Source organism: Scleropages formosus, chromosome 10 (genome assembly GCF_900964775.1).
Source record: "Scleropages formosus chromosome 10, fSclFor1.1, whole genome shotgun sequence".
NCBI lineage: Eukaryota > Metazoa > Chordata > Actinopteri > Osteoglossiformes > Osteoglossidae > Scleropages > Scleropages formosus.
The window spans coordinates 7,072,762-7,087,160 of NC_041815.1; the positions used below are offsets into that span (position 1 = coordinate 7,072,762).

A 14,399-nucleotide genomic window follows, 5' to 3' on the forward strand; every position below is an offset into this window, starting at 1 on the left:
GTTGAAAAATGAGAAGAGTTCTGCACTCTAGGTATTGAAAATTATCCTCCAAAACCAAAATTCCCTGGAGCAATCACTTTTTTTTTAAAATGAATGAGTCTTTAATGTGTAATTCAAAAGCCAGTTTAAAAAAAATGGAGGGGTGGGAGCAGTTTAGGGGTAACAAAAATTTTCTTTATTTTTTTTTTCTGCCACTCTCTGAAGCCAAAGGTCAGTCAGAAAACAATTTAGTTTCATCCTACCAAAATATAGTGCACAGTTTTATGTGGGCAAGAACAGATATAAAATGTTTCATGTGATGTTATGAAACAGAGAAATCAATTACAATATTAAAATCTTATTAACTTCTTACAAAGACAGGAATTAAGTGTTATGTGATATTTTGCTGTAGCATTTGTCAGAGACATCTGCAACGTAAACAAGTAAATATGTTGCCTTATACTATGAAAGATAAACATTTCAAGTGGTTTTGATTAATCAGTGATGACAAGACGAGTTCTGTTTTAATGATTAAAACTATCTGAGTTCAGTATTGCTTCTAAAAGGGTTTCAGCTGCTGATGATGCAACTGAGTTTGCTACCTTTAACATGGTCTGTTAATATTCTTTTTCTGGGATGCTTCGAAACATTGTTCCAAGTCTGAATAAATTTGAGAAGAAAATTTCCAAGTCTTTATATTATGGTCATGTGATATCGAGAGCTCTTATGGAATTCATGTTTCAACTGGATAAAATAAGTCACAAAAATTTCCATATATAGTTTCTATTAATTGCTTATGAAGACTTTTTTTTTTTTTTCCCCTTTGTTGTGGATTTTGTATCGGTATTTATATAAACTAGGGCTCTTATGTGTTTTGTCATAAAATCAAAAACCAGGTAGTTCCTTGAGGGATGAATGACCTCAGGCTGACTATAACATGAATTAAAAACAGAATGTCCAAAGTTACTTACGGAGGAACTTGATATGGTATGTACCCTTTTCAACAGTATTATATCAGGAGAAGATATTCAAATCCAGTGTCTTCTTGTCATGCATCAGACTGTATTTGCATCTATAACTTTGTTATACAACATTAAACCCAAGCCCTCCATTTGCAAGGTAACAGCTCCAACCACAATGCTAATTTTATCCAAAGTGAGTTCTCAGGGTATTTAACTAGAGCATTTCAGGTTAAGTATCTTGTCAAGAGTGCTACGGTAGAGTGACTCCTGGGACTTGAACTGACAACCTTCAAATTACAAGTCCATACCCTTAATCACAAGAACATCTGCTGCCTCCGATTTTCTAATGAAATTAACAAGTTTTGCAATATCAAGTGTGTATATCTTTCCACTCACACAAATTACAAACTATTGTCTGATTACACATTTATTCAGATACTAATCAAATGGTACAGCTCGTGCTCTGATCAATGTTAACATTACAGACTATTTTCTGGCAGCCATACGGAGAAGCAACACATCATAAACCTCCTGAGCCAAAACTAATGATTTACAGATTAACTGCATGACAAACCAAGACTGTGAAATAAAACCATTTTCTGTGTGAACCATTCCCTGCCACTTGCCCTCATACCCCTGCTGTTATAATACTTCATGGCTCTTAGCACCAAAGCCTTGTGAATGTCATGATTTAATTGTTATATAATTACACTGTTTATTTTAATGCTTCGTTATTTTAATAATTGTTTTCTTTTCCAGGGGAGAAACAAAAAAAACCTGCCATGAGTCTGCATAGGCACTGTGAGGTATGCTTCAAGGCACACTGCAAGGTCCCAGTAGAGATTTCCGTCTCCTGTGTCACAATTTGCTGCCGGTTGTTGTGTGGTGCCGTCTTCCATCAATGCAAGGAGAGCGAGCACCAGTTCCTCTGCCCCAACGAGACAGTACCTTGCCTCAATGTCAACTATGGCTGCCCCCTTGTCCTACCTCGTCACCTTTTGGCCCAGCATTTGGAGTCTTGCCCAGCCAGCATTGTCATTTGTTCTTTGGAGTGGAACCGCTGGCCTGCAGGAGAGGCTGATACTGCCTTTTACAAAAACGTGGTTCAGAGCCAGAGCTCCAGGAACAACCTGGACCTCTCCATGGCACTCAGAGACCAGAGGCTGCTGTTTCAGTCATTAAAAATGGATTCTCTTTTTCCTGAGCTGGTGAAGAAGGCTAAGAAGCCTCCTCCTTGCGGCTCTCAGGGTATTACTGGGACACTTGGGGACCCAGTGGAGGGAAATTTCTTGCTTAGACAGGAACCAAAGGATTTTGCTCTTGCTTCTGCAGAAATGGTGGAGCTAACACAAGAGGAGCGTGAGGCCATTGCTAAGAGCAAGGAGGTCACTGGAATCAGTAGTTATACAGCATGGGAGAGCATATTCAACAAAGAGCTTCAAGGATGCAAACAGTCTTCCAACAACCAAGGACTCAATCAGGAAGGAAGTGAGGGAAAAATGGGAAAGATGGCATTGCATTGCCAACCAGTGACCGAGGAAAGAAATATAGACGACCAGGCTGCTGAAGACTCAGGCTCTCTTAATGTCATCAAAACAGGTCTGGCCCCCTGGCAAGATGGGGTTCTGGAGCGACTCGGAAAAGAGGTCAACATTGCAGAGTATAACATGTACCTAGTTCACCATGGGAGCATGCTTATCCGTTTCGGCCAGCTTGCTGCTTGCACCCCCAAAGAAAGGGACTTTGTTTATGGCAGCTTGGAGCCAATAGAGGTGCAGAGCCTCCACACATTCAGTGTCCCTACCAGTTACAAGGCGAAGCGCAGTCACCTCAGGGATCCTTCCACACGAGTGAAGACTGTAAGCAAAGCGGTGGACACCTCTGACCTTGGCATAACAGTAGAAGAGCTACCCAAGTGGGATGAGGTCCAGGCCACACTGCTGTGCTCCTTGGAAAAGGAACTCAAAGGACACCCCATCTGTGAGACAGTGGCAACTGATGGCCTTTTCGTGGACCTTGGGACCCAGACCTATGACTTCTCGTCAGCTCCATTTGAAGCGGGTACAACCCTGGCAGAGGTCACCGCCAACCGGCAGCTGGAGCTGCATGTTCAGATTCAGGCAGAGTCTGTGACTCAAAGGTACAACAAGAGCAATTCCACCTTCACGTTCCTCTGTGGCCATACCCTGAGGCGGGATGAGTTTGCTAAGCACTTCAGGAATGCTCACTCAGATGTGCAATCTGGCCTTAATGGTTGGTTTGAGCAACGTTGCCCCCTGGCATATCTTGGCTGCAACTACAGTCAGAAGAGGTTCCAGCCCTCGACGCACAAAGCTACCGTTACTTACGATGAGGATTTAGGTGCTTTTGCCATCAGGCCAGAGGTCCCTTCTAATCTCTTGGAGGGCGTGAAAATCATTTCCCCCGAAAGCAAACATGTGCAGAGTTTAGACCCTCTGAGCAGGTTACCCTTCGAAGTGCTGCAACATATAGCTGGCTTCCTGGATAGCTTCACCTTGTTCCGGTTGTCACAAGTGTCCCGGCTGATGAGAGATGTTTGTGGCTCTCTGCTGAGGGAGAGGGGTATGGTTTCCCTCAAATGGGAGAAAAAGATTTCCTCCCATGGGGAATGGACTTGGGAGTCACGAAGAAAGGTATGTTCCTCACAAGAATATCAGCCTGATTTGACTTTCATTGTCTGGGCTTTGAAGCACATAGACATTTTAGAACACCTGGGAAACCTGGCCCCTACCTGTATAGGACTAGTGTTTATCAACATTTTGACTGCTACTGTCAATAATTCATTACTGTTCAAATTGTTATCCCTTTGCAAGCAAGGGTCAACATCCATGAGCTTTGCTTATCAACTGACAAAAGCTTTACCTGTCAGTACCTTTAACCTTCAAATATGGCATAAATAAACATAAATTATCTGCAGTAACAATTGTAAATGACTCATGACATTGAGAGGGGTCTCGAATGAAACCTAGATCACCAAATGCAGAATTAATTCCACACAGCAGTAAAAATGAATTGTGGTTTTCATTATGTGTTGCTGTTAAAATTTGTTTTGGAAGAAACGCCCTGAGATTTTTCCACTATGACTGCTGTGTGTCGGCACCACTATAAATACTTGTTGGTCTATATTTGTTCCAGAGCTATTCTCTGTTGTCATCCAGGTATTTGGGTCACCCAGGCTTGCCTCGTGAATAATGAGTTAGAGAGGCTTTTGGCTCAGCCTTCTTTGTCCTCACTGGCATTTAACAAGAGCATGTAAATAGCTCCTGGGTGCAGCCAGCCAGAAAGTCTGGAGACAGCAGAGTTTCAAATGAAACACTTTAGCTTTATGCCTGCACTTGTTGAGAACAATGATCTGCAATCAGACTTTGGAAAATGCTGTAGCACTGTTAAGATAGCTCTCCAGCAGTGGGGGGGCAAGTTTCGAGGGAACACAGAAATTCAAGGGAAACAGTAATCTCGGCTTTGCATGTGCAAATTGCCTTACTGCTGTTCAGTGCTTCAACTGTATGACAACAGAAGTCTGAGATGTGGTACACAGTGATTCTGGGTTTAGGTTTGGGATTGCAAGTAGGTTAGAACTAATTACCACCCTGCTGCTAATGGAGGCCTGTTGATTTATTCGTTTACTCCCAGCTGGTAATGATGTGCACAGATCATTAAATGGAGTAATGTAAGATATAAATATAATATAACAAATTATATATTTATTAATTTGCCTACCAGTTTTTTCACATCTTTCCATTTTGCACTCTTACATAATTATGTTGATATTAAGTATTCCAGAACATTTACAGAATCAGCTTCAAATAAATTGTCTTGTTCAAGGACATAGCAGCTCTATAAAGACTTTCACTCTGGTATGAGGTGGATTTTCTGATGTATTACTTCATTTCCTATAGCATCTTATTGGCTGAAATGGGTATTAACAAGTCTAAAATTCCTTACACCCCCCCCCTTAGGTGTGGCAGTTCAGCACCCTGTCCTCAGCTGTGGACCAGTGGAGTTTTACCAACATGCCCACCATGGCAGAACACCTTAAGACCTGCCCCTTCTATGAGAAGCAGGAGAGGAGCAAGCCGGTGGCCCTGCCAAGCATGCATGATGACACTGAGGATGGTGTGGAGCGGCAGTGCCTGGTCACTATGTTTGTTGGCCACAACTAACATAGTGTTGGATATTGCCATGGCGACAAGAATGTAATACATTAATACATTCAATGCTTTGACTAGAATAAGTATAGAAACTGTAGTAATTTTATTCTCTTCAATGTCAGTAGTAGTGTAGGTAAGTGTAGATAAGGACTTGCAATCTGCACATAGCTGTTAATTCTCCTGTTACACTCATAAATAGTATTTCCCCATGATTACTCCACAAAACATTTGTAAAAGGGTTCACCAGCTCACCATAAGCATCAAGCAACATAAATACTGGGAAAGGATTTTTCATTAATTCAGTTAGAGAATCAGTTCATTCAATTAAGCCCTTAACTGCTAATGTGGGAAGGAAACCCTCAACCAAATCAGATATGTTCATGTGAAGAGATGTGATGCAGTTAAATCAAAAGAGAAAAGATGTTGCATTTTTTATAATCACTACGATTATTATCCTTAGGGCCATTACTGAAAAGCAAAAAGCAGTCTGAACTAGATAAGAAAAGCACCATTGATTTTCTTTTTCATTTAAATCAATTGTGTTTCAAATATTATTTGGAACATTGTCTGAACCGCTCGTCCCATTTGGGGTTGTGGGGAGCCAGAGCCTAACCTGGCAACAGAGGGCATAAGGCTGAAGAGGAAGGGGACACACCCAGGACGGGACGCCAGTCTGTCACAAGGCACCCCAAGCAGGACTCGAACCCCAGACCCACCGGAGAGTAGGACCCGATCCAACCCACTGCACCCCCTCCTTATTTGGAACATTCAGCAGTGGAATTGATGGTTTGAAGAAGTATTCAAAGTTGCATGAAGAGCCGATACTACGTTAAAATCGGGTTGCCTTTAGTGCATTAAATTCCGACTGAAAGTGTTCCACTGACACCTTCTGGAAGAAACCCACAAATGCAGTCTCCGCACTGTTGTATGAGTAACAGAATCGGGTATAGAGTGCAGCAATATTTCACTGCACTCTTACAGTTTGCTTTTTTGAGTTTGTTTTGCTAAATAAAATATGTTTTGGATAAGTGTCTTTTGTCTCTGTGCTCAGTTTTATGGAAATGAACAAACAGAAGAGGAATGGGCTGCTATTGGCAATTAATCAGACATCTGTGATGAAATCTGACGCTTCATTATTAATGCTTGAGAGTCTTCAGCTGAAAGTACTCCCCTAAATATGGATGGCACTGCATCACTCTTAATCAGTAGTGCAGCTAGTAAACTTCCATCAGCATGCTGAACACATGCTAATTCAAGAGCGGAAACAGCCATCTCAAAACATAAGAGAGACTATTTAGGTTATTTCTGAGAGATATCAACACTTGGGGACACCATGGTGTTTGTCAGTTCTGCAGGCCTTCTGTCTCAAAATTTAAACCTCAGTGTAATCAGTTGAAATCATATTTAAATCATATTTTTTCTATGTACTTGTACTAGAAATGGGGGTGCGGTGGTGCAGTGGGTTGGACCGGGTCCTGCTCTCTGGTAGGTCTGGGGTTCGAGTCCCACTTGGGGTGCCTTGGGACAGACTGGCATCCCGTCCTGGGTGTGTCCTCTCCCCCTCCAGCCTTTCGCCCTGTGTTGCCGGGTTAGGTTCCGGCTCCCCGCCACCCCCATGGAACAAGTGGTTCAGACTTGTACTAAAAATGTACGACGCAGAATTATTGAATGTGTACCCTTGACAATCATTTTTGCAGTGTAAATACAGTGACAAAGAAAGATCGAGATATATGTATATACAGTATGTGATATAACAAAGAAAACATCCGTCAAAGCCAGCACAGCACATGAAACCTCTATATGTGATTACAAAGAGGTGCTCAGTTATGACATGAATTCTAAAGGGAGAACAGACAGAATCAGTAGGCAACCCGGGAGGTAGGTGTAAAACAAAAAACATTCAACGTTTTCAGGATTTATAAAAGCAGACTTGCGTCAGCAAGCCGAACACTCCCAACGAAGCTTAATCATTGTCATGGATACCAAGCAAGATCAACTACATTAATTACAGGGGTAGGGCAAAATTTTAGAAACACCAAATATATGAAGATCAAGCAAATATTAGTAATAGTAGGATCAACCAATCTTTAATAGAACATGTTTAAACATGCAGGACAAAAAGAGTAAAACATGATTCATCACATCAAATTGCTTTGTTTTACTGCTCCGGTGTTGAGACCCTGTGCTCATTATTTCAGGTTATTCATTTTTGCATATTGGCCTTGGATACAAGTGGTCTCCAAATAGGTGCTCGCCATTGTGACGCTCAGAATGTACAGGTCTTGTTGAGACTGCATCAAGAAGGTGTTGACTTAATTCAGTGGTCGATTCAGAGATTTTTTGGAGTTTTTAGAAATAATGCTGTTTATCCTTGTCGCTCAGCTCCTGTTTGTGAGCACAGTTCTTTTCCAAGGCAATTTTGCCTTGTTTGACGTGTACTGTGGTAATTTTCAATGCTGTTCCCTTTGCCCCATAAATAATTTAGCAGCTTTTGTGACTGATACATTTGCAATTTCAGCCCATTTCCGACTCTTGCTTCAGAAACGTACACATTAAAGTCTTGATATATGCAATGACCTTTTGTAGCAGACATATTTTAGTAATCAGTCTTCAGCTTAATATAAGTCACCTTTGTAAGTGGGATTTAATTATTTAATGGAGTCCTTTTTCACATGTTGTTTCAAATATTTTGCCCACCCTTGTCAGTATGCATTTGCATCATTTTAATGGAAAAATAGGGGTGGGGGGTATCAAAGTTTTGCTGCAACATTATGGAGTAATCCTCAGCTTATGTCACCTCAGAGGATCACAGTCTGATTGTTAGAACCTAACAATCCAGGAATCCAAAAGCATTTTAACGTATTAAAACGAAGTTTGTCTTAGCTGCCAAGGCCCCCAAGCATGGAAAAAAAACAGCGAAAGGATTAGAATGAAACAGAATGTAAAGAACTGAAATGTGGTAAAAAGCACATTTTTTTTCCACTCTAATGCCTTGCAGTGCTATCTGGAGACAATGCAGAATGCAGCAGCACGGATGAATATGATCTATTTAGTGCACAGTTATGGTCGTGAATATTATACGATCTGATTGTCATAATTTTAGCAGTGAGCTTGTTTGGTCTCTAGCAACAATCCCAACAACCTTGGCAGCAAAGAAAGGTGATGGTAAGGATAAGGAACTGGTTTCACACTACTGACTCTAAAAGAAATATTTGTAATTTGCCGCAGCAAACAGGCACAGAAAAAAATGAAGATACATCAATGACAAGTAGAGCTGCTGTCTCATAGCGCCTGGGTGGTGTGAGAGGACACGGGTTTGATTCCCCGCTTAGTCTGCGTGGTGTTTTCCTCGTGATGTTCTCCCCGTGTTTGTGTGGGTTTCCTCCGGGTGCTCCGGTTTCCTCCCACAGTCCAAAGACATGCTGTTCAGGTTAGTGTGTGAGTGACAGAGTGTGTTCCACTGATGTATGGATGAGTAACCCATTGTAAGTAGTGTATCTAGCAGTGTAAGTCACCTTGGTGAATAAGGTGTGTGGGTTGATAACACTACATAGAGTTCATTAGAAGTTGCTTTGGAGAAAAGTGTCTGCGAAATTAATAAATGTAATTCATATTTTAGAATATACCTCAACCATCTACCCGAGCTATGAAGACCACCAATATTCTCTATGATCCTCTATAGATATATATTTATTTATTTATGAGAGCATCAGTAAAGCAATGCAACAGGACCTGAACACGCTTATATTCAGAGATTAACTAATAAATACATGTTTTGAATTATACAGAATGATATAAGACGAATGAAATAGTTTTTCTTTTTTTCACACAAACACTAAAATCAGCTTCACCTGCCAAAAGCACGTTACCTTTGCCAGATATGTTGCTATAGTGACATATCTCACATGAGGATGAGCTGTTGCTGTGACACTTGGTTGACTATGAAGGTAGTCCTAAAATAGTTTTCTAACCTGTTAATCCTGACATATCATATGACCAGAGTTGAACTTCGCGGTTTGCACAACATTGTCATGAAAAGGAACGTTTTCAGTTATAAAGCCATATAGGGAGGTGTAAAACTGATTTCATTACCAAACCGTACAAATTAAAATCCAGCAAAACTGGAAATGAACAAGGCAGCAAACAGGGTCTTGACTGAAGTTAAACATAATATAAAATGTTGTTCAAGACAATGTGATATACGTTTTGTATGTGTTAAATGTGATAATGAATTCACATGCGGTGCAAGAGCACAAACACACCGTCCTTTGGCTCTGTTGTGTTAATTCTGTCAGTTCTACTTACCGTACACTGGTTTTGCATGCAAAATTTACAGGGCAAAGTCAGACACAAGGGCGACTACACATTATGTTTTTTTTTTTTTATATATATATGGAAATTAGCCTGGTAGGAAAGAACAGCTTCAGAGAACCTTGTTGTTTGTGATATTTGACTCTTAAGTCTTGTACTGTCATCCTTGGATCATGGCAGGAGAAGCAGCCCTCCTGACCTTTGGGTTCAGAGTCTCATATGAATGCTGAGGATCAGGGTGGTCTTCGGGAACAAGATGGAACTGCGGACAGTGACACAGGTTCAACGGTGTCAAAACGGGGAAGTACAATGTCAGAGAAATGCTGCCTGCCTTTTGGCATAGGAGTAGAAGTCCTTGGATAAAAAGGCCACGGAGATGTGAAGCTAAGGAGCTGTTTCTTGTCCAGAGTGCAAGCTCTAAAATTCTGTTCACGCTCCAGCCAGTGGCCCAGGGTGACGACCTGTACTGAATTTGGTATTAACCTAAAAAAAAAATAAAAAATTGCTCAGGTTGCTTTCTCTAAAGTGTAAAACACATTCATCAAGACAACAGTTTTTGTACTTACATGTGAAAGTTTTCTCTCGTCCCCCCCAGAACCGGAGGGTGGAACCAGAGAAAGCAGGTGAAGATTACGAGTGGAAAATAAAAGCTATCCCGCCACAACGTGTTGTGAGAGTAATGTGATTGTGAGTTGGAGGAACTGTCATTATGGGCCAGTTATGATTTATGGCTCAATTTAGGGAACACAGAGGAATAGCAGAGGATCCATTCGCCTGCTTTCAATTCAATCAGCCATCGCCCGACGCTCAGTTACCTAAAGGGCCAGTAAACGTGTAAAGGTACTCGCTGAAAATGTCTTCTGATTATGCAGACGCTTGTTTTCCTGATTTAAGTGAAAATCATGCTTTATGTTTTTACAGATTACACTTCAGTTTTTCAATTGTAAGATGTGACAGTCTTTGTATGCTGCAGAAAGACTTACTATAATTACAAGGCCAATGGCTTGCGGAGCATATTGAATGGAAATACTTCATGCATAGCAATTGTACTGAGTGGGGAAAAAAATCTTTTTTCCTATAATTGCTGCATTTAGCCTGACTACCTATATAGAGTCAATGTTGCTATCTTACATGCATACAAAAGCACGTTAACACAACCATGCGTACGATCAATCCAGCTTCCAATCCATGCCTTAACTCCTCGGATTTAGGATTAGACAAATATTAACTACATTTTTCAAGAACTAACAGAGATTTCACCTGTATTAGATTTATTTATTTAGCTGACACTTTTCTCCAAAACAACATCCAATGAACCCTATGTAGTGTTATGAGCCCACCCCCTTATTCACAAAAGTGATTTACACTGCTAGATACACTACTTACAATGGGTCCTTCACCAATATAACAGTGGAACACTCTCTCTGTCACTCACACACTATGGGGGAACCTGAACAGCATGTATTTGGACTGTGGGAGGAAACCCACACACACATGAAAACTCCACGCAGACTGAGCAGGGATTGAACCCATGTCCTTTCACATCACACAGGCGCTGTGAGACAGCAGTGCTACTTGCTGTGCCACCTCGCTGGCTTATTAAAACACACACACACACACACACACACACACACACACACACACACACACACACACACACACACACACACACACACACACACACACACACACACACACACACACACACACACACACACACACACACACACACACACTTTCAGAACCGCTTGTCCCATACAGAGTTGTGGGGAACCAGAGCCTACCCGGTAACACAGGGTATTAGGCCAGAGGGGGAGGAGACACACCCAGGACAGGACGCCAGTCCGTCGCAAGGCACCCCAAACAGGACTCGAACCCCAGACCCACCGGAAAGCAGGACTGTGGTTCAACCCACTGCGCCACTGCGCCACCACACCCCCCTGGCTTATTAAAACTTTAAACTAAATTAAATTTAAACAAAATTAAAACTTTAATGAATTAATTAATTAATCAATTCACTAGTGGCTACTGTGGTTCACAACTTATCATGGAAGCAAAGGGTACAAGACAGGGTACAAGGCAGGGTCCACACTGAACCCACACTAAACAGAATTAACCCCAGTTGTATACCTTTGGGCCCTGGGAGAGACCCAGGGTACATGGAGAAAACACATAGAAACATGGAGATAACATAAAAACTGCACACATTTGGACTCGAGCTCATGTCCAACCCCACAGCCCAAGAAGTGTAAAGGCACCAGCACTATATATAAATCAGTGAACACCTATAACCAAGCAAAACGGTTAAAATAATTTTTACTTCATAACTATTAGGAAAAAGCAGTTAACAAGTGTAATCTAATTAACAATTTAATGGACACATTTAAACTAATTCTAACTGTATATTTAGATATATAAATGTAGATTTTTCAACTTTAATTAGATCCATCCATCCATTACACATAACTACATGTCCAATTATGGTCCAGAACCTTGCTTTTAATAGAAAGGCAGTTAGCACAAAGAAGAAAACACACACACACACACACAAAGTCTGAAACCACTTGTCCTAAGTGGGGTTATGGCAAACCAGAGCCTAACCCGGCAACACAGGGTGCTGAAGGGGGCACACCCAGGATGGGACACCAGTCCATCACAAGGCACTCCAAGCAGGACTTGAACCCCACACCCACTAGAGAGCAGGACCCGGTCAAACCTGCTGTGCCACCACACCCCCCTTCCAAGAAAAGATTATCTCTTAATTTCTCTTTGCTCCTGCTGTACATTTACATAGACACCTGCTAGTTTGGAAAGATTTTCATTTTACAGGAAAAAAAAAAAAAATCTTATCAGACGTTACAAAATAGAACTGAAATAAGTGAAAAAGTGTAGAAGATTACACTGTATTGCCATTTATTATAATTTGCCCATGGCATTGTTAGATAAAAAAATAGAACAATGAGGCCTTTAATCTCATGAATTTTATTGTGTAATTTCTTTTCCCCTAAATTCCTCTATTGATCTCTCTTTAAGACGTTAGCAGAGCACTTATCCACTGTGTGACACAGTGGGCACTAAGAAATGACATTAGTAAAGCATGAGTGTGATGTTAGTAAGGTTGAAGCATAGACTGTATTCATCTTCATAAGGGAACAAAGGCACAATCATGTTTGTCTTAAATCTGTATCTTGAACAAACCTATTTCTCACCATGTCCTTGCAAGTCAGTAACCTTGACAATGATAGAAAAAAGATATTTAATGTAAGTAACAAAATAGAGCCTTTCAATAAGGTTAATTCGTTCTGTGAAATCACCCCATTAGGCTAATCCCTGTTGCGAGGGGGGTCAAATCACCATCATTTCTTTTTTCAAAAAAAAAAATTATAAAAGCAGTTCCAGAAGAAAAAATGTAACCTAAGATTAACTGAAATACCAAAATAAAAGGTATTTTATGCATGGTAATAGTGATGCTACATTTTAAAATATTTGTGGCAAAAATTATTATTTCTAATTTCAATATCTTTCAATGTTTTGTTTTCATTCCTTTATTCATTTTCATTAACCATTTGGGCAATCCATGGTCATGGGGGTCCAGAGTCTGTCAGAGTCTGTCCCACAAGCATAGGCTCTAAGAGATGGTGCACCCTGGACAGAGATATTATGATTAATTTGTCCTATGGGTGGGTGCGGTGGTGCAGTGGGTTGGACCACAGTCCTGCTGTCCGGTGGGTCTGGGGTTCGAGTCCCGCTTGGGGTGCCTTGCGACGGACTGGCGTCCCGTCCTGGGTGTGTCCCCTCCCCCTCCGGCCTTACGCCCTGTGTTGCCAGGTAGGCTCCGGTTCCCCCGTGACCCCGTATGGGACAAGCGGCTCTGAAAATGTGTGTGTGTGTGTGTGTGTGTGTGTGTGTGTCCTATGGGTGTTTAGGATATAAAGAAATAAAGTTCACAAGGTCACCGCCCATGTGTTTCTCTCTGCAAAGTACGTAGACATGTTGTCCTTAGAGATGCTGTGTAGATCAATCAAATGATTCATGCCCAATGATCTTCATTAGATTGTGAGATTCATATTTTATTTATGAGAGAGTAAGGGAATTCATATTATTAATGCTGTGATATCATTAAACAAATTAATACTTACTTATTTAGCACAGTTAAAGGCATTCCCTTTCAATCGAAAGACCCAAGTTTCAATCCTATTTCTTGCTCCAATAGATGGTTTCGTTACCGAAGAAATGTGACAGTACTAATAAACCTAAAGTAATATTTGTAGTCATTGAGTGCCTATATTAAAAGAGTGGAGATCGACCACCACCGCCCGAACTTTACCTGTTCAACAGAGATGTTATTTAGCAGGATTATTTAAAGGTTTCTGCATCATTTGTAGCCAGAAAATAGCCAGTCTGAAATCAGCGTTTTGGGTTTGAGACAGAAAATGTGTATCTTGGTGCAAAAATTTTTGACACAAGAGCCAAAATATCTGTACTGAAGAAAAAAAAAACCCTTGTGGAAGCAAAATAACTATGGAACAGGAATAAATGCACTCACAAATAACCATGTTATACAAAAAATGGTATATATTTCATAAGCTTTGTAGCAGTTTTTGGCTGAGTGTACATATATATTACTCTTTTACTCAGTTTCGATATTTGATTCTTTTTTTGTAATATTCAGTATATATTGCTTTTTATTATGGCATATTTCATATTTTTTGGTCTTAGTTATGGATCTGTGTTTTTTCATTTCTTGTGTTTTCTAAATTAAAAAGAAATACATTTCTCTTCAGATATACAGCATTACATCAAAACTAATTCAGTTATTTTCCTATTGTATGATGCTCTGAAAAAAAATAATTTAACCTCATTATAAAAGAGACACATAACGTAGTAAAAATATTACTTTAAAAGGATAGTCGCCATGTACACACGTATTCCAAACTATATTGTCTCATTTGGTGCAATTTAAAAACAGGCTAAT

At 40.6% G+C, this 14,399-nt stretch overlaps 1 protein-coding gene across 1 annotated transcript in view; it reads left to right on the forward strand.

Moving 5' to 3' along the window:
- Positions 1-5,125, forward strand: part of LOC108941182 (F-box only protein 40-like) — a 28,718-nt gene extending 23,593 nt beyond the window's left edge. The window contains exons 2-3 of the mRNA XM_018763818.2: positions 1,701-3,595; positions 4,922-5,125. Coding sequence (XP_018619334.2) covers positions 1,701-3,595; positions 4,922-5,125 — 2,099 coding nt within the window. The remainder of the gene's footprint in view (positions 1-1,700; positions 3,596-4,921) is intronic.
- Positions 5,126-14,399: the final 9,274 nt, after the last annotated feature.